The sequence below is a fragment of the Hemicordylus capensis genome, chromosome 4 (genome assembly GCF_027244095.1).
Source record: "Hemicordylus capensis ecotype Gifberg chromosome 4, rHemCap1.1.pri, whole genome shotgun sequence".
Lineage (NCBI taxonomy): Eukaryota > Metazoa > Chordata > Lepidosauria > Squamata > Cordylidae > Hemicordylus > Hemicordylus capensis.
The window spans coordinates 123,817,404-123,842,306 of record NC_069660.1 but is presented as its reverse complement, the minus strand read 5'-3'; the positions used below and the strand labels follow the sequence as shown (position 1 = coordinate 123,842,306).

Below are 24,903 nucleotides of genomic sequence, written 5' to 3'. Positions count from 1 at the left end.
AGGCAAGATGCCTCTGAATACCAGTTGCAGGGGTGCAACAGCAAGAGAGAGGGTGTGCCCTCACCTCTTGCCTGTGGCCTTTTCAAAGGCATTTGGTGAGCCACTGTGGGAAACAGGATGCTGGACTAGATAGGCCTTGGACTGATCAAGCAAGGCTGATCTGGGTCGAGATCCGTCGAGATCCATAAGAAGTGGGTACTGCGCCTGCGCAGGGACCATGCGGTAGCTATGCCGAAGCTTGTTGAGGCATCCTGATCACGCCCCCACGCTCTGCGCTATTTAAGGGCGGTCAGGACGCACGTTCCTCAGTTCTTTTCCGACCGCCGTTGCAATAAGACCTTGGTCTGCCGCTAGTCGGGAAGTTCCTCATATTTTTCTTCAAGAGTTTGTGATCTGTTTTTCTCTCCAACGGACTGTTTCATCGGTTTTTCTTTTTACTCGGACTGGCTGACGTACTCTCTCCCTCGTTCTGAACTCGGACCGGCTGACATACTCTCTCCCTCGTTCTCGGACTCGGACTGGCTGACGGACTCTTCTGGCTCTCCTGACTTATTGACTGGCTGATGATCCTTCGACTCTCTTACGGCACGATGGCTGACGAAAAGAAATCCTTTAAGAGGTGTGAGCGCTGTAAAGCAAAACTCCCCTCTAAAGATTTGCATGACTTATGCCTCATCTGCTTGGGTGAACAGCATAACGTCACCACATGTAAGATATGCCTGTCTTTCTCCAAGCAAACCCGGAAAAATCGCGCGCTTCATCTTCGGGCCGCTATTTATGACGACATGCTGAGCCCCTCGTTGCTGGGGACACCTTGCCCTTCAACATCAGGAAACGGACTCCCCCTAAGTCCTCCTCGGCTCCTCCATCGACGTCGACTTCACACAAACTTAAATCGCCTCGCAAACTAGATCTGTTGGGACGCGCTCGATGTCCACCCAGGCAGATCTCCCTCTTTTTCAAAAGACTGCTGCAGAAACCCAGACCCCAATGTCGGCATCACCATCTACCTCACACTCTGACCACTGTGGTTCCTCCAATTTTGTATCAGACCAGGAGGAGGAGGAAGAGGAAGTTGTTGTAGAGCTGCTGACAGAGGTGGCCCCTGCCACCTATGTATCACCGAATGAACTCATAACATATCATAAACATGTGCGGCCTATGGCTGAAGCATTAGGACTGGACCTTCACTCAGATCTAGCCACCATAGATGACCCGGTCTATAATTTCATGTTCAAGACCCAGTCAACAGCACCTGTTGCTTTGCCAATGCTTCCTGTTATAACGCAGGCCGCCAAATGTGACTGGGAGGTGCTTCACACCTCCACCCCGACGTCTAAGTGCCTAGAAAGCTTGTATCGCATCCAGGACAAGGATAATGCCTACCTCCACAAGCATCCTGCGCCAAATAGTTTGGTGATTCATTGCGCAGCTACATCTAAAACTGGGAAGCGCTATACAGTACCACCTGACAAGGAAAGTAGGAAATTGGATCTCCTGGGCAGGAAAGTTTACTCAACCTCCTGCCTTTCCATTAAGGTGGCGAACTACTCTGCTTGTACGGCTAAATATAGCCACAGCATCTGGGAGAACTTGCTTACGGACTTTGACACATTACCCCCAGATGAGTTTCGAAAGAAATTCTGCCACACTTTAGAGCGCTCCGGTGACCTGACCAGACAGCTCCTTAGCATCGCAAAGCACTTGGCAGAGAGTGAGTCCCGGGCAATGACTGCTGCAATCACCCTCCGCAGACATGCCTGGCTGCGCTCCACTAATTTGCAGCCCGACATGAGAGAGAAGATAGAAGGGCTGGCCTTTGATGGTTCTGGCCTTTTCAGTGAGGCAACCGACTCGACGATGGAACAACTCAAGTCAAAGTTTACAGCAAAAACTTTTACGAATCAGGCTTCCACTTCGACCTCCTACCAGTCACGGTTCCGCTCCTCTTTCCAGCGACAAAGGCCTTCGTACCATCGCCAAGACTGCCGAGATTACCGCAGGCCTTACAACCAGTTCCAAAGGCGGAACTATCAGGCCAAATCTAAGTCTGGCCAAGCACAGCGCAAATCCACCGATGCCCAAAAGCATCCCTGAATCATCTGTCCACTCACTGACACCTCCTCTTTCCCCGTCTCTGCCTGCGGGGGTTCAACCATCATCTGTGCTGCCACATTACATCAGACTGGCGAGCCATGCCCCCGCATGGCACCGCATAACATCAGACCATTGGGTCCTGAAGATCATATCCTTGGGATATGCCATCGAATTCAGAACGATACCATGGTTCACGGTAATGAGGTTCACCCCTCCAACACGTGTCTTACAGGAAGAGGTAAACGAGCTACTGCAAAAAGGAGCAATAGCCCCGGTGTCATGGGCAGACAGACGGGAAGGCTTCTATTCCCGCTACTTTCAAATCCCCAAACGGGATGGGGGAATTCATCCCATTATGGACCTCCGCCATTTGAACAAGTTTGTACGCGTCTGGAGGTTTCGCATGATGGCATTGCAACAAATTCTCCCTCTCCTACAAGGAGAAAGGTGGCTTGCGACGCTGGATCTCAAGGACGCCTACTTCCACATCAGCATGACCTCAGCATCGGAAGTTCCTGAGGTTCACTGTAGGAACGCAAGTGTTCCAATACAATGTCTTACCCTTCGGACTGTCTACAGCCCCAAGGGTCTTTACGAAGTGCATGGCCCCAGTGATTGCCCATCTAAGGACGCTGGAATCTCGATTTATCCATACTTGGACAATTGGCTCTTGACCTCAAAGAGCAAAGACGAGTTATTTTCGCATATCCACTGTGTGTTGGACCTGCTTTGCGACCTGGGCATTCAGGTGAACTGGAAGAAGTCTCACTTGGACCCAGTCCCAGTGACCACGTACATTGGAGCTGTCTTGGACACAAACAACCAAAAGGCATACTTGCCAGAAGAGCGATATGTACGCATTCGGGAACTAGTGCATTTATGCCAACAATTCCCTGTTCAAACAGCTCGCACAATACAACGCCTTCTGGGCTTGATGGCTTCTTGCAACACCGTCATTCGCTTTGCGTGCTTGAAAATGAGGAAACTCCAGTTGTGGTTCCTTTCTGTCTTCCACCCGACCAGGCACAGCCAACAAAGATGCTTAGAAATCCCACCCCAGGTCCTGGACTCACTCACCTGGTGGACGGAGGAACGGAATCTCCTTGAAGGCGTACCCTTCCAAACCCCAATCCCATCAGTCAGGCTGACGACAGACGCCTCTCTTCAGGGATGGGGAGCACATTGTGGCCGCCACCGGACTCAGGGCAGGTGGACACCGACACAGGCCAAACTGCACATCAATTTTCTCAAATTGCTGGCAGTTTTTCTTGCACTACAAGCCTTCCAGCCACTCCTCCAGGGCTTGTCCGTGCAAGTTCAACTGGACAACACAACAGCTCTGGCTTACATAAACCACCAGGGTGGAACAGTATCTCGCAGTCTCTGTGCCCTCGCTGTTCAAATATAGAATTGGTGCCTCCGCCACCGAGTCTCACCCGTAGCTGTCCACATCAAGGGGATGGACAATGTCCTAGTGGACGACCTCAGCCGGGTTTTCCCTCAGGAAAAGCCCCACGAATGGGCACTCAAACCAGAGTATATCACCCCCATTTTCAAGCACTGGCTTCAACTGACGGTGGGCTTATTTGCGACAGCCTTGAATATGAAGTGTGCCCGCTTTTGTTCCAGGGCGAGACACGACCCAATGTCTTTGGGGGATGCTTTCCAGTTGGACTGGACGAAAGAATTACCATACATGTTCCCCCCTCAACCGATAATTGCCAGGGTGGTGGCCCATCTTCTAGCAACTCCCGTCTCTTGTCTCCTAGTAACGCCGTGGTGGCCAAGGCAATCTTGGTTTCCACAGCTACGCAGACTGTCCCAGAACAGGTACCGACGTCTTCCACAAGTACCGGACCTGCTCTCTCAGGACGATGGCCTCATCCTTCACCCAGACGTACACACCCTGAGACTGACCGTGTGGCGCGTAGGATTTTGAGAGAAATCCTCTTGAATCGCAGGAAGAAGTCGACAAGGCAAAATTGTGCTAGCAAATGGCTCCATTTCCGAAACTACACAAGAGCCAGGGTTTTTTTGCCCCAGCATGCGTCTGTAAAGCAGGTACTGCTTTACCTCTCCTCCTTAAAGGCCCAGGGCCTAGCTAATGTTTCTCTGAAGGTACACCTGGCTGCCCTGTCCTCGCGTCACCCTGGTGCAGATGGCACAACCCTCTTTTCTCACCTGGAAAGTAAGGCCTTCTTAAAGGGCTTGACTAACATCTACTCTCCGGTCAAGCCACCTGTGGAGCCTTGGAGTCTCTCCTTGGTTCTTTCCACGCTCACCGAATCGCCATTCGAACCCATGGCAACAGCACCTGTGAAGCTAGTCTCCTGGAAGACTGCTTTCTTAATCGCCGTCACGATGGCCAGACGTGTTAGTGAGCTCATGGCTCTGAGGAGTGACCCCCCATACACTCGATTCTACCAAGATAAGGTCCTGATGCGCATGGACCCCACCTTTCAACCTAAGATAGTCACCGGATTCCACCTGAACCAAGACATTGTCCTCCCGATGTTCTTTAGGAACCCTACTTCGGCTCTGGAAAGATCCATGCACTCTCTCGATGTACGCAGGGCGCTCCTTTTCTACCTGTCGCATACAAGGTCGTTTCGCAACACAGTTCGGTTGTTTGTGGCCTATGCAGGCTCCTCCAAAGGGACCTGCATCTCCCGTCAACTTTTGTCCAGATGGCTGGTGGACCTGATACTGTATACATATAAGCTTCAGAACCGAACCCCTCTGGAAGCCATCAAAGCCCATTCGACCAGGGCTCATGCTTCCTCGGCTGCACACCTCTCCGGAGTGACCTTCATGGACATCTGCAAAGCTGCAACCTGGTCCTTCAAGACTGCCTTTGTGAAACATTACGCTATAGACGTTCGCTCTGCTGCAGAGGCTAACTTTGGGAGGAGTGTATTAAAAAGGGTATTACCTTGATTACTACTGCACCCTCCTCCTTTTCGGAGCTTGCCAAACACCCACTTCTTATGGATCTCGACGGATCTCGACCCAGATAAACAGGTTGCTCACCTGTAACTGATGATCTGGTAGAGATCCGTTGACATCCATAAGACCCTCCCTTCCTACCCCTCTGCAGTAGTGTGCCAAGTGTGCAGTGTTTGTTTCTGGAAGGATCCTATATGTGTATGATAAGAATGGAATACCTTCACAAACTCACCTGGATGGTCGTCACCTTGGCGGCGGTTGTCCAAGAACTGAGGAACGTGCGTCCTGACCGCCCTTAAATAGCACGCGTAGAGCGTGGGGGCGTGGTCAGGACGCCTCAACAAGCTTCGGCATAGCTACCGCATGGTCCCTGCGCAGGCGCAGTACCCACTTCTTATGGATGTCAACGGATCTCTACCAGATCATCAGTTACAGGTGAGCAACCTGTTTTTCTTGCATTATGTTCAATTGAAATATGGACATACTAACATAATAATAGATTCAAAAATAGCATCAATAAATCAGTTTAAAAATCCATTGCAGCAGGCATCAAAACTCAAAAGGACTGTTTTGAGTTGTCTGCTGTACCTTTGATAGTGATGAGACACACATGGTGAGGCCCTTACAAGAATGGAAGGGGTCCTTATGTGAACACAGCTCTCCTTCCATGAATAAAAGAAACTCCATTCACTGAGTGATGTGAGGCTCTAACCCAGAATAGATTTATCATTATATGATAGATGGTTAACAGAATTGTTTTAAATCAGGTTTTAATGAGGGAGAATGAAAAGGAGAATACTGGATATTAAGCGGACAGGTTTAAATTGATTAATGTAGCGGATTTAACCAGTCTTTGTCCTAAGGCAAGCCCACGTGAGAGGAAGAAAAATGCTGAATCATCCCCTCTCTGTGTTTTCACCCACAAAGGCTGTTCCTTTAAACTTTCCTGTTTCCCCGGAAGCGTATTCGCTGCCCCCCCCCCCCATTATTACAGAGTTTAAACACACACACATACACAGACACACAAAGGATTTGGGTGGAATTCCAGGGAGACTCTCCTTCTCTTTCTATTGGAGAAGTACAAAAACCTTCCACATACAAGGTTACACATGGTGAGATACCTTGGGTCTCTGTAGGGGTCCATTGTGACTCCCAACTGGGTCTTCTGCACCTGCACAGAAAGCCATGGAAGAATCTTTAGCTCCATTTAGGCACATGTTGGCCCTTTAAGGAGTAGGGATATTGGAGCCTCAAAGGGTGCCTATTGTACCAGCAGTAGAGCATCTCCTTCTTCAGTTCCTTCTTGTCTGCTGCTCACGCTGCCTCTTAAGGATCTCTTGGATCCTGTAAGACAGGGGTGGGAAACCTTGGCCCTCCAGCTGTTTTTGAACTACAACTCCCACCATCCCCAGCCACAATAATTGTGGCTAGGGATGATGGGAGTTGTAGTTCAAAAACAGCTGGAGGGCCAAGGTTCCCCATCCCTGCTGTAAGAGATTTAGAGACTGTTTTATTCTGACTGATTCTTGGCTTTTTGACTTTGGACTGTTTTTTCTGACTACTCTAATCTGCTATCTGGACTGTTTTCTGATTTTCTGGACTGACTCAGACCATTTTGGACTTGGCTTGCTTGCTCCTTCTGTTTTGGTTTTATCTCTGATTTCTTGGATCAACCTCTGATTATTTTTGGACTCTGGATATGTCTTCCACTAAGAGCTTCAAGTGTTGCTCCACTTACAAAGGTACAGTGCCATCGTCTGATGGGCATGCTGATTGCCTCATTTGTCTGGGGGTCTCCCATAACATGAGTGCATGTATGGCGTGCCTTTCCTTTCAAGAGAAAACACGCTTAAGTCATGAACTCTGCTTGAAGGCTTCGTTATATGAAAATATACTCTGACCGGGAACTCCGAGACTGAGCCCACCTTTGCCTCCTCATGTCACGGCGCCTGATAGGTCGGTGCCCTCGGCATAGATCTCGGTGCCATCAGTGCCCACCACTTCGACATCGATGGACTCTTTTTAAAAGCCTTTGGAAAGTGTGTGTGAAAAGAATAAGCATAGGCATGAGTGGGATCGTTCAGCATCATCGGAGACCCGCAAGGAGAAGAAACATGGTCCATCATAGTCGCTGTCCAGGCTTAAAGCAACCCCTGAATAGTCTTTGGCATCTGGTTCAGTGCTAATGAGTTTGCCCTCGGTGCAGGCGAAGACTCTTTCTTCGGCATCCACGCAGCCAATGGCGTTGTACTCGCCTCTTCTGGCGCCGACTCCTTCGGTGCTGAAGCACAGCAGGAAGATTCCACCAACCTTGACAGGACAGCGACCTTTGATGCCGGGATGCTCAGTGTCAGTATCAACCACGTCCTCAACTCCAAAGTGCTCAACGCCAGCAGCATCAGGGACACAGACGATGCTGTCGGAGCTGGTCCCGGTGCCGACTCAGTTTCTGACCTTGTCGCCAGTTCGCTTGGTGCCGATGTCTCAGATTGCCATTTCACAGACTGGAACTCCAGTGCAGTCTCCTCAAACAGAATGGAAGGGCTCCTCAAACACCCCAAACAGAGGTCCTGGTTACACCTTCCTTGGAGTCTCCAGCTCTACAGAATTTGCGGTGCCAGGAATTGGAGAAACTCCTGGGCTCGACTAGTTCTACTCCTTCTGGTTCCACATTTAAAGGTTTTACACTCTCACAGGGCCTGGATATGGAGGACTCCAACTCTCCCTTGCTGGTCCCTAGAACCCCTACCAGTGGCCTCTCCAATTTGACCTCATGATGCCCTTCAGTGCTGCCTTTTAGGGAACGCTACCACTTCTCAGCTTCATGGGCTCAGTATGGCCCTTTGGATTATAGTAGCTCTCCAGGCACACTTGACTCACCTCACCTCAGGCACAGAGAGTGTCCTCGTTCTCCTCTAGGTTCTCTGGCACGCCCTTATGATTTTGAGGAGAATAGGTTGTAGAAGATGATGCGATTTCGAGAACCTAAGCATGTACTTCCTAATCCGTTTAAAGTGCCTGTTGTCCCTTTGGGTCCACCCACTCCACTGCCTAGAGCACCACTGCTACTCCAGCTCTACCTGTTGAACCTCCTCCAGAAGCCCCTCATGTGCCTTCCTGACCAGTGCCTCCTGTACCACCTAGACTCCCGGAACCCGTGTATCCACCTTTGGTTCTGGGATCACCAACTACACCATTGCTCCTGCACCCTACAGATCCTCTTCCCCGAGTTTGATGGTTCAGAAATCCCCCTGGGCACTTCACTGGATGAAAGTGTGGGCAATCAGACTAAGTCATATCAAGCTTAGATACAAGGAACGGCTCGGGCCTTGGGATTCCTCCACTGGAGGACACTCTGTAACAGATCTGGTGTATAGTTATATCTCATGTTCCTGAGCTGTGTACCCTACAGCACTCCCAAAGTTGATGCCGTTGGTGGCTGCTACTAAGACTGCCTGGTCAGCTCCTGTGATGGCTACTCTGCCATGCAAGAAACTTGAGAAACTGTATTGTGTTCAAGAGGTTTCTTGCCCTTTCTTTTTAAAACATCCTGCACTGAACTCCCTGGTGGTTGATTGTGCACTTCATTTCAGATCATCCCGAAAGCACTCAGCACCAGTGGAAGGGAGGAAACTGGACTCCATAGCCCAGAGGTTCTATTCATCAGGCTGCTTGTCCCTCAAAGTGGCTAATTACATGGCCTGTATGGCCAAGTGTCAACAACCCCTGTGAGACAATATGAAGGAGGAGGCGGCCACCCTGCCTGAACCCTTTAAGGGCCGGTTTTTGTCTACTCTCTCAAAGTTGGTGGACTGAGTTCAACAACAACTGAGCACCACTAAGCATCTCACGAGAACTGAGTCAAAAGTGCTGGCAGAGTCCATAGTGTTACAGTGTCATGCCTGGCTTTGCTCCACACCTCTTGAGCTCAGCATGAAAGAGGAGATCGAAAACCTTCCCTTTGATGGGGAAGGCTTATTCTCTAAGGACACAGATGAGACCATGTAACAGCTGGGGGGAAAAAATCTTGGTTCAAAGCCAAAACTGTTTGGGTTTTGTTGCACAGTCCCAACAGCTGTCCTTGTACCGTCAAAGGTATCAGCCTCAATTTCAGCAATGGTAACAACCTCGCCCCACGCAGGGTAGAAGTTCTTACTGAGGCGGATCTTGACAATATACCAGGTGCTCTTTCCACCAGTGCCAAAAGGGCCAGCAAAATCAAAGGCCCAAGATCAACCTAAACAGTCCTTTTGAGATCTCTGACCTGGAGTGTCTCTTCCTCTCTCTTCAACTGCTGTTTACCTAGCCCCCTACTTCCCTTCCTGGTTTCTTATTACATCAGACATCTGGGTTTTGAGCATAGTGCGCGACAGCTATGATATTGAATTTGACTCCATCCCCACCCATGCAGGCATAAAATCCACCCACTCAACTCCTACTCTTGAAGAGGTAGCTTCGCTTCTCTAAAAGGATGCCATAGAACCAGTGCCACCTTCATCCATGCACACTGGGTTTTATTCAAGATACTTCCAGGTCCCCAAACATGATGGTGGCCTTCGCCCCATCCTAGACTTAAAGAGAGTTGAACAAGTTTGTTCGAACTGCAAAGTTTCGTATGATCTCTCTTCAGTCAATCTTACCTCTCATGTGGGAATCAGTTACCCACTCCGGGGGACTTCCTCAAGGTGGTGGTGGGGGTCCACAGCATTTCCCTCTCTCCCACCAGCCTCCTTGCCACCATAACTGGCCGTTCAGCTGGCTCTCCCCCCTCTGGCGCGGTGGTCATTTTGTAGGCTGCCACACCTGTGCAATGGGTCTCTGCATGGCCTGGCCAAACAGGGTGCAAGAATGCCGGTGCGGGGAGGGGAAAGCCCCACAGGACACCCCCCCACCAGCTAGAAGAAATCCCCCAGAGGGGGTAAGTGAATTAAAAAAAATTAGCAAACCCACTCCCCGGATTGGACCAAATGGGGGGGGGTATTCAAGGGGGTGCCAGACAGAACTGGCCGGACCAGTTCAGACTTGAACCGAAGCAGGCCAACTAGTTCCATGCACGCTCCTATTCTCTACACGGGAGCTAGCCACGTACCCAGTTGTGAGTGACCATGGACCCCTACAGAGATAAACAGGTTGCTTACCTGTAACTAATGATCTCTATGAGGTTCCATGGTCACTCACAACACTTGCCCGTCCTTCCCCTCTGCTAGCTTCTTTTTGCTTTATTTTATTCACTTACCTGTGGTGCTGTACTGTTGGTTGTCTTCTCTCCTCTGGATGATGAAAGTCTCTTTACAGTGGCTGTTTCAGGAACCGAAGAGATGCTCTACTGTTCGTACCATAGGCACCCTTTGAGGCTCCGATATCCCTATGACTTAAAGGGCCATCATGCGCCTAAATGGAACTAAAGATTCTTCTGTGGCTTTCTGCGCAGGTGCAGAAGACTCAGTTGTGAGTGACCATGGATGCCCACAGAGATCATTAGTTACAGGTAAGCAACCTGCTTTTGCTGAATGATCAAATTGAGGCCTGTTTGCACTAGAGTAAACCCCTTTCCAACCCCACTTTCCTGAGTTAAAAATCCACTCAAAGAGGCTGGTTAAAATGTGCAAAGAACAAAATGAAAAAATAAATTTTATTCAAAATACTACAGACAGTTTACATCTGAGGCTTTCTCAGCTTTTAGTTACAGGTAAAAATGCTCAGTTGATTACAAGGTTCCTTCCAAAAAGCACTCCAGCTGATATTGGAGTTGCACACTTTAAGAATCTTGGTTTCCCTATTTGCAAAGAATATGAATGCAAGAAAATACAAAAGCACCTTTAAAATTAAAAAGTAACAGTTTCTTGTGCTGTGCATTGATTTTGTATAATATGCATTGTGTATACTGTATGTTCTAATATATTTTTCTGTTCCAATATCTTTCAATAAATTGAATATATACATTGAAATAACTAACTAACTAACTAACTATAAATAAATGCTTTTTTGATGTGTTACCCTTCACCAGGAAGCCCTCTGAGCCACCCAAAAATATGTCCTTGAGGGTTGTGCAGCCCTGAGGAAGGGGCGGATGAAAAAAAATCGCCACTTCCCTGCTGCACTAGTGCACTTATTTAGAAGGTTCTGTTAAGCTGCTTTCTCACTGCACTAGTACTTCCTTGCTCTGTACACACGTGGACAAATGTGTTGGTACCCCTCCACGAAAAAAGGCTGATGTGACATAGAGCTGATGTGACTTGCCAAAAAGCTCCAGTTTTGTCTCATCTGTCCAAAGGACATTCTCATTGTGGCTTGTCAATATGCATTTTAGCAAATTCCAGTCTGGCTTTTTAATTATAAAACTGGAGCTTTTTGGCAAGTCACATCAGCTCTATGTCCACAGATGAAAAAATGAAGCTTTCCAAGAAAAGAACACCATACCTACTGTGAAACATGAAAAGAGACTCAGTTATATTTTGGGGCTGCTTTGCTGTGTCTGGCATGGGGTGTCTTGAGTGTGCAAGGAACAATGAAATCTCAAGACTATCAAGACATTCTGGAGCAAAAAGTACTGCCCAGTGTCAGAAAACTCTGTCTCAGTCGCAGGTCATGGATCCTCCAACAGGATAATGACCATAACACACAGCTAAAAGCACCCAAGAATGGCTAAGGACAAAACATTGGACTATTCTGAAGTGGCCTTCTGTGAGCCCTGATTTGAATCCTATTGAACATCTATGGAACGAACTGAAACATGCAGTCTGGAGAAGGCACCCTTCAAACCTGACACAGCTGGAGCAGTTTGCTCAGGAAGAGTGGGCCAAACTACCTGTTGACAGGCGCAGAAGTCTCATTGAGAGCTACAGGAATCGCTTGTTTGCAGTGATTGCCTCTAAAGGTTGTGCAACAAAATATTAGGTTAAGGGTCCCATCATTTTTGTCCATGCCATTTTCATTTGTGTTATTTGGAATATTCTGTTGCATCAAAACTCTAAAGCAAAGTCTGATTTTTGTTAAATGCGGAATAAACAATGATGGGTGCCAATTACGTTTGTCAGTTTCAAGTTATTTCAGAGACAATTGTGGGTTCTTCTTTTTTTGTGGAGGGGTACCAACACATTTGTCCATGTGTGTATATGAGCCAGGATCTCAAAGAGGAACCAAGCTTTTCCAAATCTTAATAGATAGGAAGGCTATGGGTCATATTTGTTTAAAACCAGTTAATTCAGGAGAAGAAGGAAATAGTCTTTGAAGTGTGTGGAAATCAATGCTACAAATGTCTTTATCAGTGCAGTGCATAATACTGCCATACTTGCGGCCTAACCTCTGGAAAGTTTCCTTAAGATGGAAAAGCCTGCCCTGGAAATTCTACCGTTCCCATCCAAAACAGTCCAACAGAGCTATTTTTGATTGTCCCTTGTTCTGTAGTCTCTGACTATTATTTGCTACCTGCTATCCAGCCACCTGAACTAAGACAGTCTCTGTCTGCAAATAGCAATCTCCTTTTGACTGTGCCAGCTGTTTTGGAAACACTCAGACAGCCTTCATCTGCCAGCTAGAATAGGAAGAAGAAGAAAAAACTTTAGTAGCAGCCCAAAATATGATTAAGATACTTTCAAACACCTCAGTTTGGCCCACTGAGGTCCAATTCACACAAGATGGTTGTGGCAGTCATCAAGTTATCTTAAGCTTTTCAGGGCTGAAATTCACATTATTCAGATGTAGAGAGCACTTTATATGATCAAACCTTAACTGGATAAAGGGCACTTGGGTTTTTAGAGGACAGTTCTGATGGGAAAGGGTGCATCTGCAAGGGATGTTTCTGCACCCCTGGCTCCATGTCCTTAAAACAAAACACAGCATGCAGGGAGTGTCCAAAGAAAAGACAGGTACTAAACCACATATATGCCAATATCATGAAACCTTCCATGCAGGCTGCACAACAAGCACTGGTCTTGAATTCATGCACATCAGCTCAGAGCCCATGCAGGGAACCAGTACACTTTATGGTTCATGACGACTGGATTATAGTGACTTTTAGAGATCTTGTAAATAAGCCCTCTGCAGATGTGCCCTAACTGAGGGGGGAAGAAAAGCACAGAGATGTGCACTTTTGCTTCAGCTGCCCAGAATAGACATATTTTAAATGTTAAAACAAAATGTGTCCAAATATAATACACAACTCATTATACAATTGACGTCACATTTTAAGTTTGCTTTGGACTTTTTTTTTTAGTTTTTCGATATTCAAAGAGGAACCTGACATCTGCCTACAAAATTCTGATTTTTCCTCAACTCCACTATCAAATGTGAAATCACCTACAGACTATGGAAATAAAAACGTTGTAAGTCAAAATACAAATCCAGTCATTTCTCTTGCATCTCAGTGCTCTGCTGAGCGCACATAAATTTTGAATAGTTTATAATGAATTACTTTTGTTAAATATTGTACATTTTTACTTCTTTGTGAGTGTTGGATGCTTAGGATTTCATTACATTGCATTTTCTGGAAGGTTATTCGTTCTAAGCTGACTCACTATGCAGCTCTTATTACTTTAACACATTGCTTATTATGCTGCTCTTATTTTAACAAATCAACTTCTAGCTTGTTGCATAACAGGACTCTGTTATTTTTGATATTTGATCTGGCTATAGAGGTTGTCAGTGCAGTAATGGTGATCCATTGTGGTTTGGTCAAGGCAACATTCTGAATCAGCTTATAATGCCTGGCCACTAATTATAACATGGGCGTTTTTCTCACATGGCTTTTTGCTTGCATCTCCTCTGGAATAGAGGGTGTGCGTTCACATATTGGCCAGACTTACCCCAAAGTCCCTGCGGGCAGCACTTCACACACAATTTGGATTTTTCATTGTGCGTTAGAGTGTAGCCCGATTTATATCCAGGGTAAAAAAAATCCACTTTTTGTGGCGTTTTGTGGGAGGCAACTTTGAACTCCCAATAAAGCCTTGCAGTAAAGTCGCAGTAAAGCTTGCTGTGTGAAAAATGCCCTGGAGTCACTGCACCTCTTGCTAAGTACTTATCTGATGGCAAAAAACACTCATAGCACTACATCTTAAGTCTCCTATTATATATGCCTAAAAACAATGCAAGTCCATTCTTTATCCTAGCATTCAGAATCATATCACATCACAATACACTGGTAAAGTGTGGATGATATTATATTCCACATGGTAAAATTCTATTTTTGGTGTGAGAGTATCTGTTCAAGCTGGTAATTTTGAAACTCACATTTGTTGTTGACTTTTACGTTATAGCTTGGCTTTGAAGAAGGAAACAATCCTTCACGGCTGCTGAAAAATGAACAGTGGACTACAACTTCGGAAACAGCCTCAGAGTCTTACCAATTCTCTGGAATGGGGGACTTTTTTATCTGTAACAAAAGAATGACAAAAGTGGCTGATCTCAGGTAATGAAAAAGATTTGCGTACGTACTGCCAGAGCCTCGTCTGCAGTTTGCATAATTGTATCTAAACAGGTATTTCAGAAAGGTCATGAGCTCACATCTAACCAGCTATCTTGAGCTTTCTGTGCAACGAATTGCACTCTAAAATAATAGTTGAATAACACTACATGTTACGCTTCAGGAAAAAAATAATCTGATTTCATAAGGTATGATATACTAAACACAATGTTTCTTTTTATGCTTTCTTTGTGCTAGGCTTCAGCTTTCCGATGATGATATTAAGCCTTTTCTTGGAATATTTGATGGCATTTTCTAACACTCTTAAACAAAGTACATTGCCAGCGATGAAGAGTAAGCACTTCTTTTCAAGGAGTTATTTGTATTCTCCAAATAACATTTGTAATTTTTTTTTACTTTTTGGTTTATGGCAGTTGATTAATGGTTAATTTTGCTGCATATTCTGTACAAAATACTGTATGGTTTACTTGCAATATGTAATGTACAATACATCTTTAAATAGTTATTTAAATATCTTTGTTTATGAGATGTTCATAATATTGCAGAAGTTATGGCAGTTTGGAAGCCTTTTGTTTAAGGGGATTATTTTCAAGTCAAGCTGTTGGTTCTGTTTGTTTCACATTACAGCCAATTTTATTCTGGAAGATAATCTTATCTTTGCAATATGCATCTCCTAAGTAAATACATTCATGAACTCCTATGTTATTTCTGGGGTTGGGGAAAGGCTATGTGGGATTTTTATATTTGGCAGTTATTCCTATTAAACTGATTTTATAATGGCTATACATTATGTGAAACAATGAGTTTTAAAAAGAAAAAAGAATATAGTTGGTTTCCAATCTCTGTTCTCTTTTAAGCACTGTAATCGGAATTTGTATTTCATTCAGCAGCATTAGCAGTATGTTTGCATCTTAAATAGAGAAAGTTTCTCAGAATGTTGTAAAACATGTGATCAGGCTGCCAATGAAAATTTTGCCATATAGAACTGGGGTTGGTGACTGCCATTCCATGGGTTAGAGACCTGCTAGGGCTGCTGCATGCTGTGAAAGGCAACCCCAGTGGTGTTGCAGAGCTAAGATATGCATTTACCTAAAAATTATGTAATTAGGCAACATTCCACCTCTGCAACACCACCAGGGCTGCCCTTCATGTTGCACAGTAATCCCTAATGGCAGGATTCCACAGTGTGGAATTTCAGCCACAAAGTGGGGATTTGATATACCTTAATATAGAAATGTACATCCAGATCTTAGCAAAAATCCAAAGTACCGTGCACTGTGTTACATGGAAGCATGGAAGCTTTTCAGCTCCCCACTTCTGGTGGCAACCCCACACACCTTATAAAAATGTTCTTCCCCTGGAACAAGGGCCCTCTGGAGCAGCATCCCATGAACACTGAGAAGTTGGTGCTGAATGGAAACAGCAGCATGGAAACACTCTATATACATACATGGGCCTCTTTAGATCCCCTACATTAGATAGGGTACAAGTATCTACTAATTGCACCTTATGACATTTATACAATGCAGCACTACAGGAAATTATAGAAGTGATTAAATGTACTAGTTTGAAATGTAACAATTTAAATGGTTGGTGAAGTTTTCCATCTGCATTTATAAATATATTCAGTCCCTGAATCCTAAGAATGCATTGCCATTACATGTTCAAACAGGCTTGTGTGGTCATGAGGACTATAAACAGACCTCTTTTGAAAAATAGAACTCAAAACATCTCCATTTCAAACTGGTTCAGCCAAGGAAAAAAGATAATTAGTCCATTCCTGTGTCCTTTCGGTCCATCAGTATTTAAATTGGACCTAAATGTCTCTTATTTCTTCCTAATAATCCTAGGGTGATGAGATGAGGTTTGATGTATGCTCAGGCTCGGACTGGCCTGCCTGGCAACAAGGCATTGTCCCAGTGCACCCTGCTGCCCTCCAAGTGTGAGCGCCCTCCCACCTTCACAGCGGCTCCCTCCATGGCGCCTGTCTCTCTCTTGCAGGGCACAGCCACCAGGGAATCTTACCTGTGTGTGCGCCCTGCTGCCTTCCGAGAGTGCAAGCGGCCGCCTCAGCCTGCCTGCACCCCGGTCCCTTCCTGCCTCCACTGTACCAGCGCCTGTGTGTGTGCATGCGCGCCCTGCTGCTTTCCAACTGCGAGAGTGTGTGAGCAGTTGCGCCTCCCTCTGCCTGCCTGAACCCCGGTCCCCTTCCTCTCTGGTGGTGCACCCCTCAACTCTGCGCCCTGCTGCCTCCAGGTTTACGCACCCCCGTCCTCATCCTGAGCTTCCTTCCTCCCAAGGCGCCTGCCTCTCTCTTGCAGAGCAGGAAATCTCTGCAGCCAGACAGGCTGCTGCTTCTATCGGGCGGCTTTCCCTTCCATCTCTGCTGCTACTGCTGTGGTCTGCTGCTCTGCATTCTGCCAGGGAGGGTGCAAGGGTGCAGTTGCACTCCCTCCCTTTGAATGAAATTATGCTGAGAGACTCATGGAGATCGGCAGTAGCAGAGAGTAATCAAACAAAGGGTTAACATTTCTCCCATCCCTATTGGTTCTCCCCTGGAGTCTTGTGCTCCCCACTTGGATTTGTATGGAACACTGAGCCAAGCCAAGGAAGTTGCTGCCTGTTGTGTATGTCTCGTTCAAGAAGGAAAGTAACACATTTGGTAAACAACCATTTGCTGTTTGTTTTGTGTGTGATTTGTTCCCCTTAGTCAAGCTACTATGTTGGCTCTCTCTCCCCTCACCCACAGGAACCGTGTGTGTGCGCGTGTGCGTGTGTTTTACAAGTGAGAGAAGTCCGTGTGTGTGTGTGTGTGTGTGTGTGTGTGTGTGTGTGTGTGAGAGAGAGAGAGAGAGAGAGAGAGAGAGAGAGAGAGAGAGAGAGAGTGAGTTTTAAGCTTTTAAAAAAATTCAAAGTATGTAAAAACTTTTCTAGTGCAAACCTTCTTGTGAGAAAATTAGTCAAGCAAAAGTATTAAAAGCTCTGAAAAGAATGGTCTGCGGGGCGGGGGGGGGATGCTCTTACAAAATGGATGTTTTTGTTCCTGTTCCTAGCTCTAATCTGATCTCTGTGTGGGGGTTTCTTCTCTCCCCCTCCCACCCTTATTAAAAATATTGATATGCAGCTTTTTTAGCAACAGAGTTCTCAAAATGGCTTAAATAGCAAAATATGAGGAAATGGTTCTCTCAACATGTTTCCCCTTTTAAACATTACTATTTTGTTTTGCTTTGTGCTTGTAGCAGGCTCCCCCACCAAAAGTCTATTTGTGTACACTTGCTTCAAAACAAAGTTTTGCACATCAGTTCACAAGAAACTCATTTTAAAAACTCCTTTGCCCATGGAATGATTGGTTGTCTTTAAATTCTACAAAATTGGGGTTACTCCATATATGACACTCTGCTGTCCTATCTGAAATCAAAATTGTGTCTTTTCTTTCTGTAGCGTATAGACACACATTTCGGACTCCTGCCTCAGAAGGCTGGATGGGGAAGGAGCAAGGCTGGTGGGGAGTCCCTGCTTGGAGAGGGAAGGAGTCAGAGCTGGTTGGCCTGGCTGGGGCACCTGGCCATGATGTGAAGCTCTCCTCTTCTACCCTGCCCCCCAACCCAAACACTACAGGCTAAGAGGGGTTTGGATAACTTCATGAAGGAGAGGTCTATCAACGGCTACTAGTTGGAGGGCTATAGGCCACCTCCAGCCTCAAAGGCAGTATGCCTCTGAGTACCAGTTGTAGGGGAGTAACAGCAGGAGAGAGGGCTTGCCCTCAACTCCTGCCTGTAGGCTTCCAGCGGCATCTGGTGGGTCACTGTATGAAAGAGAATGCTGGACTAGATGGGCCTTGGGCCTGATCCAGGAGTGCTGTTCTTAGGTTCTTATGAAGGGGAACAAAATATTGTCCTGTGTAAAATATGGTGAAAGTAGACCAGCTGTAAGAGCTGTGGAGAGAAACAGTTTAAAAAGCAAGATTTTTATTAAAGGTGTATTATGTCTGAAGTGTATGAAAACCTTCATTAACAGTCAAAACAACAGTCCTGTAACCAAGCAAGTAAACTACCCTTCCTTCTAAGTAGAGAAATCAGAACTTTTAATTAGTAAACTTCTATTTCATTCATCTTGAAAGAATCTATGAGTAACTTAGTCTGTACCCTGACACTTACAACCCCATGTAACCTCAGCAGAAGACCTTTCTATACTTAGTAGGTATGTGTAGAACCAGTTCAATTGCAAACTGGTCTGCTGTGAACTGGACCAGTTCGAGTGGTTCGACCGTGAACCAGTTCAAGCTGGTTTGTTGATCTGACCGGCTCAGCTGGTGGGTTCAACCAAATCAGTTCGGGGAATCTGCAGTTTGGTCCGAACTTGGACTGAACCGTGGCAAATGCATGCACACCCCTAATACTTATATCCTGAGATCCTGATATTCATACAGAGACTTTAAATGCTGGCAATAAAGAAATGCTGAGAGGAATAAAATTCATAACATAAATTCAAATAAGTGCATTCTAGAAACACCCCCTTGCGGAACCTACGGTAGCTAGGAGTCCTAAAATACAGATTGTTTCCCTCTCCACTCATTTGTGAGAGGCAGTGGCTCTTAAGACAAGAGCGGCACTTAAAATGGTTTCTAGCATACCAGGATAAACTTTAAACTGTTTTTGGTGCCCACCACTGACAACCTAGTGATCCACTGGTCCCATTGAACTCTGTCATGAACTCTGACTTTTAGTAACAATCAGCAATGTCTGCCTGAGCCCTAAAATAAAATGAATGGAATACAATCTTCGTATTCTAGAAGACATTGCATAGATTTTTTTTACTGCTGATAACATCTTGGGGAAAAAGTTATTCTCCAAGTTACTTTCTTTTTCCTCTTAAATTAAATCTTGCCCAGGGAGGGGATTAGTAGTTATTAATATTTTTATTTCAATCTTAAAAGTGATTAATTTTCAAAAGATAAATGCAAAGTTTCTTCTTATAACATTTTCTCTTTGTGTAATATTCCCTTCATTTTTCATATGCTGCTCATCAATAATCTGTCATACACTTTGGGGAATTGCTTCAGTTCTTTTTGCAATATATTGTCCCTCTTCTTTTGATTTTAAGAGACTTGCATTTCCAACTTTAACCACAGACTAAGGGCACAAACCACCATGATGATCATGTTACCAGTACTCTCAATGGGATCTGAGTTGAAGAAATGTTTGGTGGACTGTGTCCAAAGAATACTTGCAATAAATGACTTCCATTAATCCAAAAGATTATATAGAATATTTTTTGTCTATTCATGATCTCTTTCTCATAGAAAGTCAGCATAATGCAGTGTAATTATTGTTGACAGTTTCACACCTTCACAATGCAAGTTCACAATGCTAAATCTCTAGGGCAAAAATTATTTCACCTTTGAAAAGTTTGTGTGTTTGTGGGTTCTCCCCCCTCCCCCCCCCATTAGCTTGCTTCATTTGTCATTTATGTTCTGCATCATTTATTCATACCGGTTTTATGTTTCTTTTAAAATCTAATTTCACTTTCATAAAATGGTTTTGAAATTTTTAATAGAAGCAAAAATATTCCAAAGTCTTATTTCAAAGGAAGCTTTTATATCCAGTTCTGATACATTTTCCAATTGCTTACTTTTTAGGTTTTGAAGTAATTTTGATACCTGATCAAGATCAAAGGTGATAAAACACCCAATTAGCATGGCTCCCTAGAAGTATTTAGTTCATACTGATATGCAGAGCATTCCACAGAAGCTGCTCCCATAAAGACCCTTTGAAATTAATAAGGCCATTTCTGTACTCTCAATTTACATAAGTCTGACATGGGAGAAAGCATTGCAGGAAAGAGAGAATATCTTTTTAACCAAGAGCAATATGGCACAGGGGGATGACTTTTCTGTGACCATGCAGAAACTGATACTGCTGTAAGGCCAGGGGGTGCATGGTATAATGCAGATTGTACAGACTGATTGCGGTGCATCATTGTGATGCATTATGGGAACAGAGGTATGCAGACAACCTTGCAAAATACTGGAGCAATAGATACATTTTGGTGTTTTCCAGATCTGGATCGAGATCCATAAGAATGGTTTCTGTGCCTGCGCAGGACCCTTGTGGTAGAATGCAGCAGCTCGTCATGGTGACCTAGCCCCACTTCCATGCCCACAGTGTGCTGTTTAAAGGTGGGCCAGCACCATGTTCCTCAGTTCTTGTCCAACCACCGTTGTGTTTGGACCTCAGTCTGTTGCTCCTCGTCAAAAGGTTTTTCAGAAAATTTTTTGCTTTGTGTGTTCATCTTTTTTTTAAACGAACTGTTATTTCAGTTATTTGCCTTGTTTTTTTAGCTTCTGGACAATGTTGGCATTATTTGACCCTCAGAACAGACTTTGGACTACGCTTTTGATTATCGTTATGGCTGAGAAGAAACAGAGTTTTAAGAGGTGTGAGGGATGTAAAGTTAAACTCCCCTCTAAAGACCTCCATGATTTGTGTCTCATCTGCCTTGGAGAGGAACACAACATTTTTACTTGCAAGATATATATATCCTTCTCAAAACAGACTCTCAAGAATCTGGCTCTGAGGCTTTGCTCCGCTATATATGATGAGGTGTTAAGCCCCTCAACTCCGGGTGAGCCCCGCCCTTCAACATCAATGTCAAAATCGCCATCAAAGGCAATCTCAACACTGAAGTCTTCAAAACCTTCAACATCGACTTCGGTGTCTACAGCTCTTAGGAGCCCTAAGCCACCTTTGGGTGTAGGCCTGACTTTGAAGCAATCGAAATCCAAAACCAAATGGTCAGCCTTGGAAGCTAGCCATCGTCTCCAAGGCAGAAGAAGTCCAAAACTATAGATCTGACCAGAGACCATACACTGTCACTGTCGAATCTGCAATAGCTACTAACAGAGCATGTACAGCCCTCAAAGTAGAAAGTTACCCTCTATATCAAAACTTTGGCATCGACTTCTTTGATATTGAGGAAGTTCCTGATCCTTTGAAGACAAGAGCCAATCAACATTGATTGCCTGATCTCTGTTACCAGCTCCAACACCGATTGATTCCTTTGCACCTTTGATGCCAGTTGATTGACGCTGAAATGCACATCGACAGCGGTGACTCCTGCTCGTTTTCCATCTACGATGCCGACGCTGCATACATCTGTGTATGCAAGTCTAACCTCGATGTCAAATGGCAATGCCGACATTTGACAGTGAAGAAGAAGATTTGGACAGAGGTGCCGGATTGGACCCCTCCACTGCACACACATTGCTGTTGATCCTAGATTCATTCTCCAGCACTCCTTCTACATCCACATTCAAAGAGTTTCTCGTGAAAAGCACCGGTGGAACAACTACATCGACAGTATCTGTCCATATTTGCTTAGTAGACCAGCCATCTTCTTGTACCCTGTCTGCTGTCCACTTAGAAGGGTCATCTGTTTGGCAGTGGGTTCAACTCTTTCTAGGGCTGCTTTAGGAGCCTCCTCTCTTGCGGCTCCATATAACTATCAGGAGGGAAGACCATGGAAGTCGACTCCTTCAAAGACTTACCATCCCCTTTCTTCTTTGGCAATAAATACCTTGGCAAGTGGGGATGCACTAGCTTTACCGAGCAGACCAGTTATACTAACTTCTGTGGCTACACAGACCATTGCTTCTACCCAGGTGTCTACAACAACACAGACAGCCCCACCACTTCCAAAACCTCCATGCTTGGATGTGGGGACTCAAAATCTTTCTCAGCCTTCGCCACCTGTGAAATCTACTTCTGAGACTCAAACGTACATTCCACTTTCCCCAACTGGATCACCTTTGGACCATCATGGTTCCTCCGACTTCAAATCTGATCCAGACGATCTGGACAATTTGACAGATCCCGGTACTGATGTGCCACCCTCTACCTATGTCTCCCCAACAAAAAAATGAAATCCTACCAAAAAAATTTTAGGGAAATGGCGGAGGCTTTGGGCTTGGGCCTGAAATCTGAACTAGCCACCATAGACAATTCCGTCTATAATTTCATAGTCAAGTCACAAACAACCCAACCTGTGGCTCTCTCTGTTCTCCCAGTAATCTCCAGGGCGGCAAAGTGTGCATGGGAGGCTGTTCATACATCAACCCCAACCTCCAAATATTTGGGAAGTTTATATCATGTCCAGGAAAAGGACAATACCTACCTGCTAAAGCATCCTGCTCTGAACTCCCTGGTCATCGACTGCACCACCTCAACAAAATCTGGGAGATGCCACATGACTCCTGCAGATAAAGAAGGGAGAAAACTGGATCTCTTAGGGAGGAAGATCTACTCCACATCTTGTTTATCAATTAAGATCACTAATTATTTGGCCTGCACAGCAAAGTATAATCATGGCCTGTGGGAAGCCATTCAAACTGACGTACTCTGTCGCCTAAAGAATTTAAGAAGAGATACCAACATACCTTGAGTAAATCAGCTGTGCTCACTCAACAACAACTGAATACAGCAAAACATCTTGCCAAATCAGAGTCTCACTCCATTACTGCAGCAGTCTCACTCCCGAAGAGGGATGGTGGGATACGCCCTATCATGGACCTACGCTACCGGAACAAGCTTGTCCATGTAAGAAAATTCCACATGATAGCATTGCTGGAAATTTTACCTCTTCTCTATCAAGAGAATTGGTTTGCAATGCCAGATCTGAAAGACACGTATTTTCATATCAGCATAAGGAAACAACACAGGAAGTATCTAAGATGTAGGCAAACAAGTGTACCAATACAAGGTCTTACCCTTCAGACTTTCTACCACCCCAAGGATATTTACCAAATGTCTGGCTATTGTGGTGGCCCATCTGAGTATATCACTATACCTGTATTTGGATGTTTGGCTCCTGATGTTAAAAGATCAAGGAGTTACTTTCTCATACACAGTAAGTTTTAAATCTCCTCCAAGACTTGGGAATCCAAGTCAATTGGGAAAAATCCCATCTAAAACTGGCACGTATCATCAACTACTTTGGAGCAATCCTGAACACAGAAACCAGGAAGGCTTACTTACCGAAAGAAAGTTACAAGTGTATCAGAGACCTGATCCACGAATTCCGACAACGACCGTCACAGTCAGCTTGACTCATCCAATGGCTCTTGGGCCTCATGGTATCCTGCAACACGGTAGTACATTATGCATGTTTGAAGATGCAAAAGGTACAACTTTGGTTTCTATCAGTTTTCCATCCAAACTTAGACAGTCAACACAATTGTCTTGAAATTCCGTTTCAGATACTACACTCCCTTTCATGGTGGTCAAATGGCATGAATCTCTTAGAGGATATTTCTTTTCAGACTCTGTCTCCCTGAATTTGGGAGGGCCCAATGCAAGAACCATCTACTGGGTTGGAGGGCCCACTGCGAGAACCATCAGATTCAAGGCAAGTGGGCACCACATCAAACTCAGTTTCACATCAACTTTTTAGAGTTGCTAGCCGTCTTCCAAGCAATGAAGGCCTTCCAACTATTTTAATAAATAATAATAATAATAATTTGATTTCTATACCGCCCTTCCAAAAATGGCTCAGGGCGGTTTCCAAAGAGAAATAATAAATAAAAATAAGATAGCTCCCTGTCCCCAAAGGGCTCACATTCTAAAAAGAAACATAAGACACACACCAGCAACAGTCACTGGAAGTACTGTGCTGGGGGTGGATAGGGCCAGTTACTCTCCCCCTGCTAAATAAAGAGAATCACCATGGTAAAAGGTGCCTCTTTGCCCAGTTAGCAGGGCAAAGGCAGAGTTGTACAGGTGCAGTACAACTCTGCAGTACAGGTGCAGTACAACTCTGCAGTACAGGTGCAGAGTTGTACAGATGCAGTAAGCCACTGCCCTGGCTTACATCAACTGCCAGGGTGGAACAGTGTCACGGACCCTCTGCACTCTCAGCCTCCAACTGTGGCACTGGTGCATCTGGCATCAGGTTTACCCAATAACCATCAACATAAAAGGTCTAGACAACGTCCTAGCAGACGATCTGATTTGCAGGTTTGCACAACAGCAGCAACATGGGTGGGAGATCAAAACGGAATATATTGTTCCCCTCTTCAACATCTGGATGAGCCCCTCCATAGACCTGTTCACAACTTCGGAAAACACAAAGTGCACTCGTTTTTGTTCAAGAGCAGGTCACGACCTGCAATTACTGGGAGAAGCCTTCCAGATGAACTGGTCTCAAGAGATGCTGTACCATGCCTATTGATCAGCCATGTGGTGGCACATATCCTGCATTCTAGTGACTCCATGGTGGCCAAGGCAACCGTGGTTTCCACAGGTACACAAACTGTCGGGAAGCCAGTACCAGAGATTGCCACAAGGACTAGATCTTTTGACACGAGACAGCCATATCTTACACCCAGACGTACTCACACTCCGTCTGACGGCATGGCAAATCAGCTTCTGAGTAACATACTA

The 24,903-nt window shown here is 45.3% G+C and overlaps 1 protein-coding gene and 2 long non-coding RNA genes across 15 annotated transcripts in view; 1 reads left to right on the top strand and 2 right to left on the bottom strand.

The window, feature by feature from the left end:
• Positions 1-15,248, top strand: part of HFM1 (helicase for meiosis 1) — a 151,710-nt gene extending 136,462 nt beyond the window's left edge. For all 13 annotated transcript variants that reach the window (XM_053243306.1, XM_053243303.1, XM_053243304.1 and 10 more), the window contains 3 exons: positions 13,259-13,367; positions 14,301-14,452; positions 14,705-15,248. In XM_053243306.1, the coding sequence (XP_053099281.1) occupies positions 13,259-13,367; positions 14,301-14,452; positions 14,705-14,765 (322 nt within the window). In that variant the 3' untranslated portion in view covers positions 14,766-15,248. The remainder of the gene's footprint in view (positions 1-13,258; positions 13,368-14,300; positions 14,453-14,704) is intronic.
• LOC128322301 (uncharacterized) lies at positions 10,640-14,475 on the bottom strand. Its single transcript, XR_008305658.1, has 2 exons — positions 14,275-14,475; positions 10,640-12,577 (listed from the first exon to the last, which is right to left on the bottom strand). It is a non-coding gene; the product is annotated as an uncharacterized LOC128322301 (long non-coding RNA).
• Positions 15,249-22,636: 7,388 nt separating the features above from the next.
• Positions 22,637-23,419, bottom strand: LOC128352993 (uncharacterized). The gene is made up of 2 exons (XR_008320770.1): positions 22,902-23,419; positions 22,637-22,718 (listed from the first exon to the last, which is right to left on the bottom strand). It is a non-coding gene; the product is annotated as an uncharacterized LOC128352993 (long non-coding RNA).
• Positions 23,420-24,903: the final 1,484 nt, after the last annotated feature.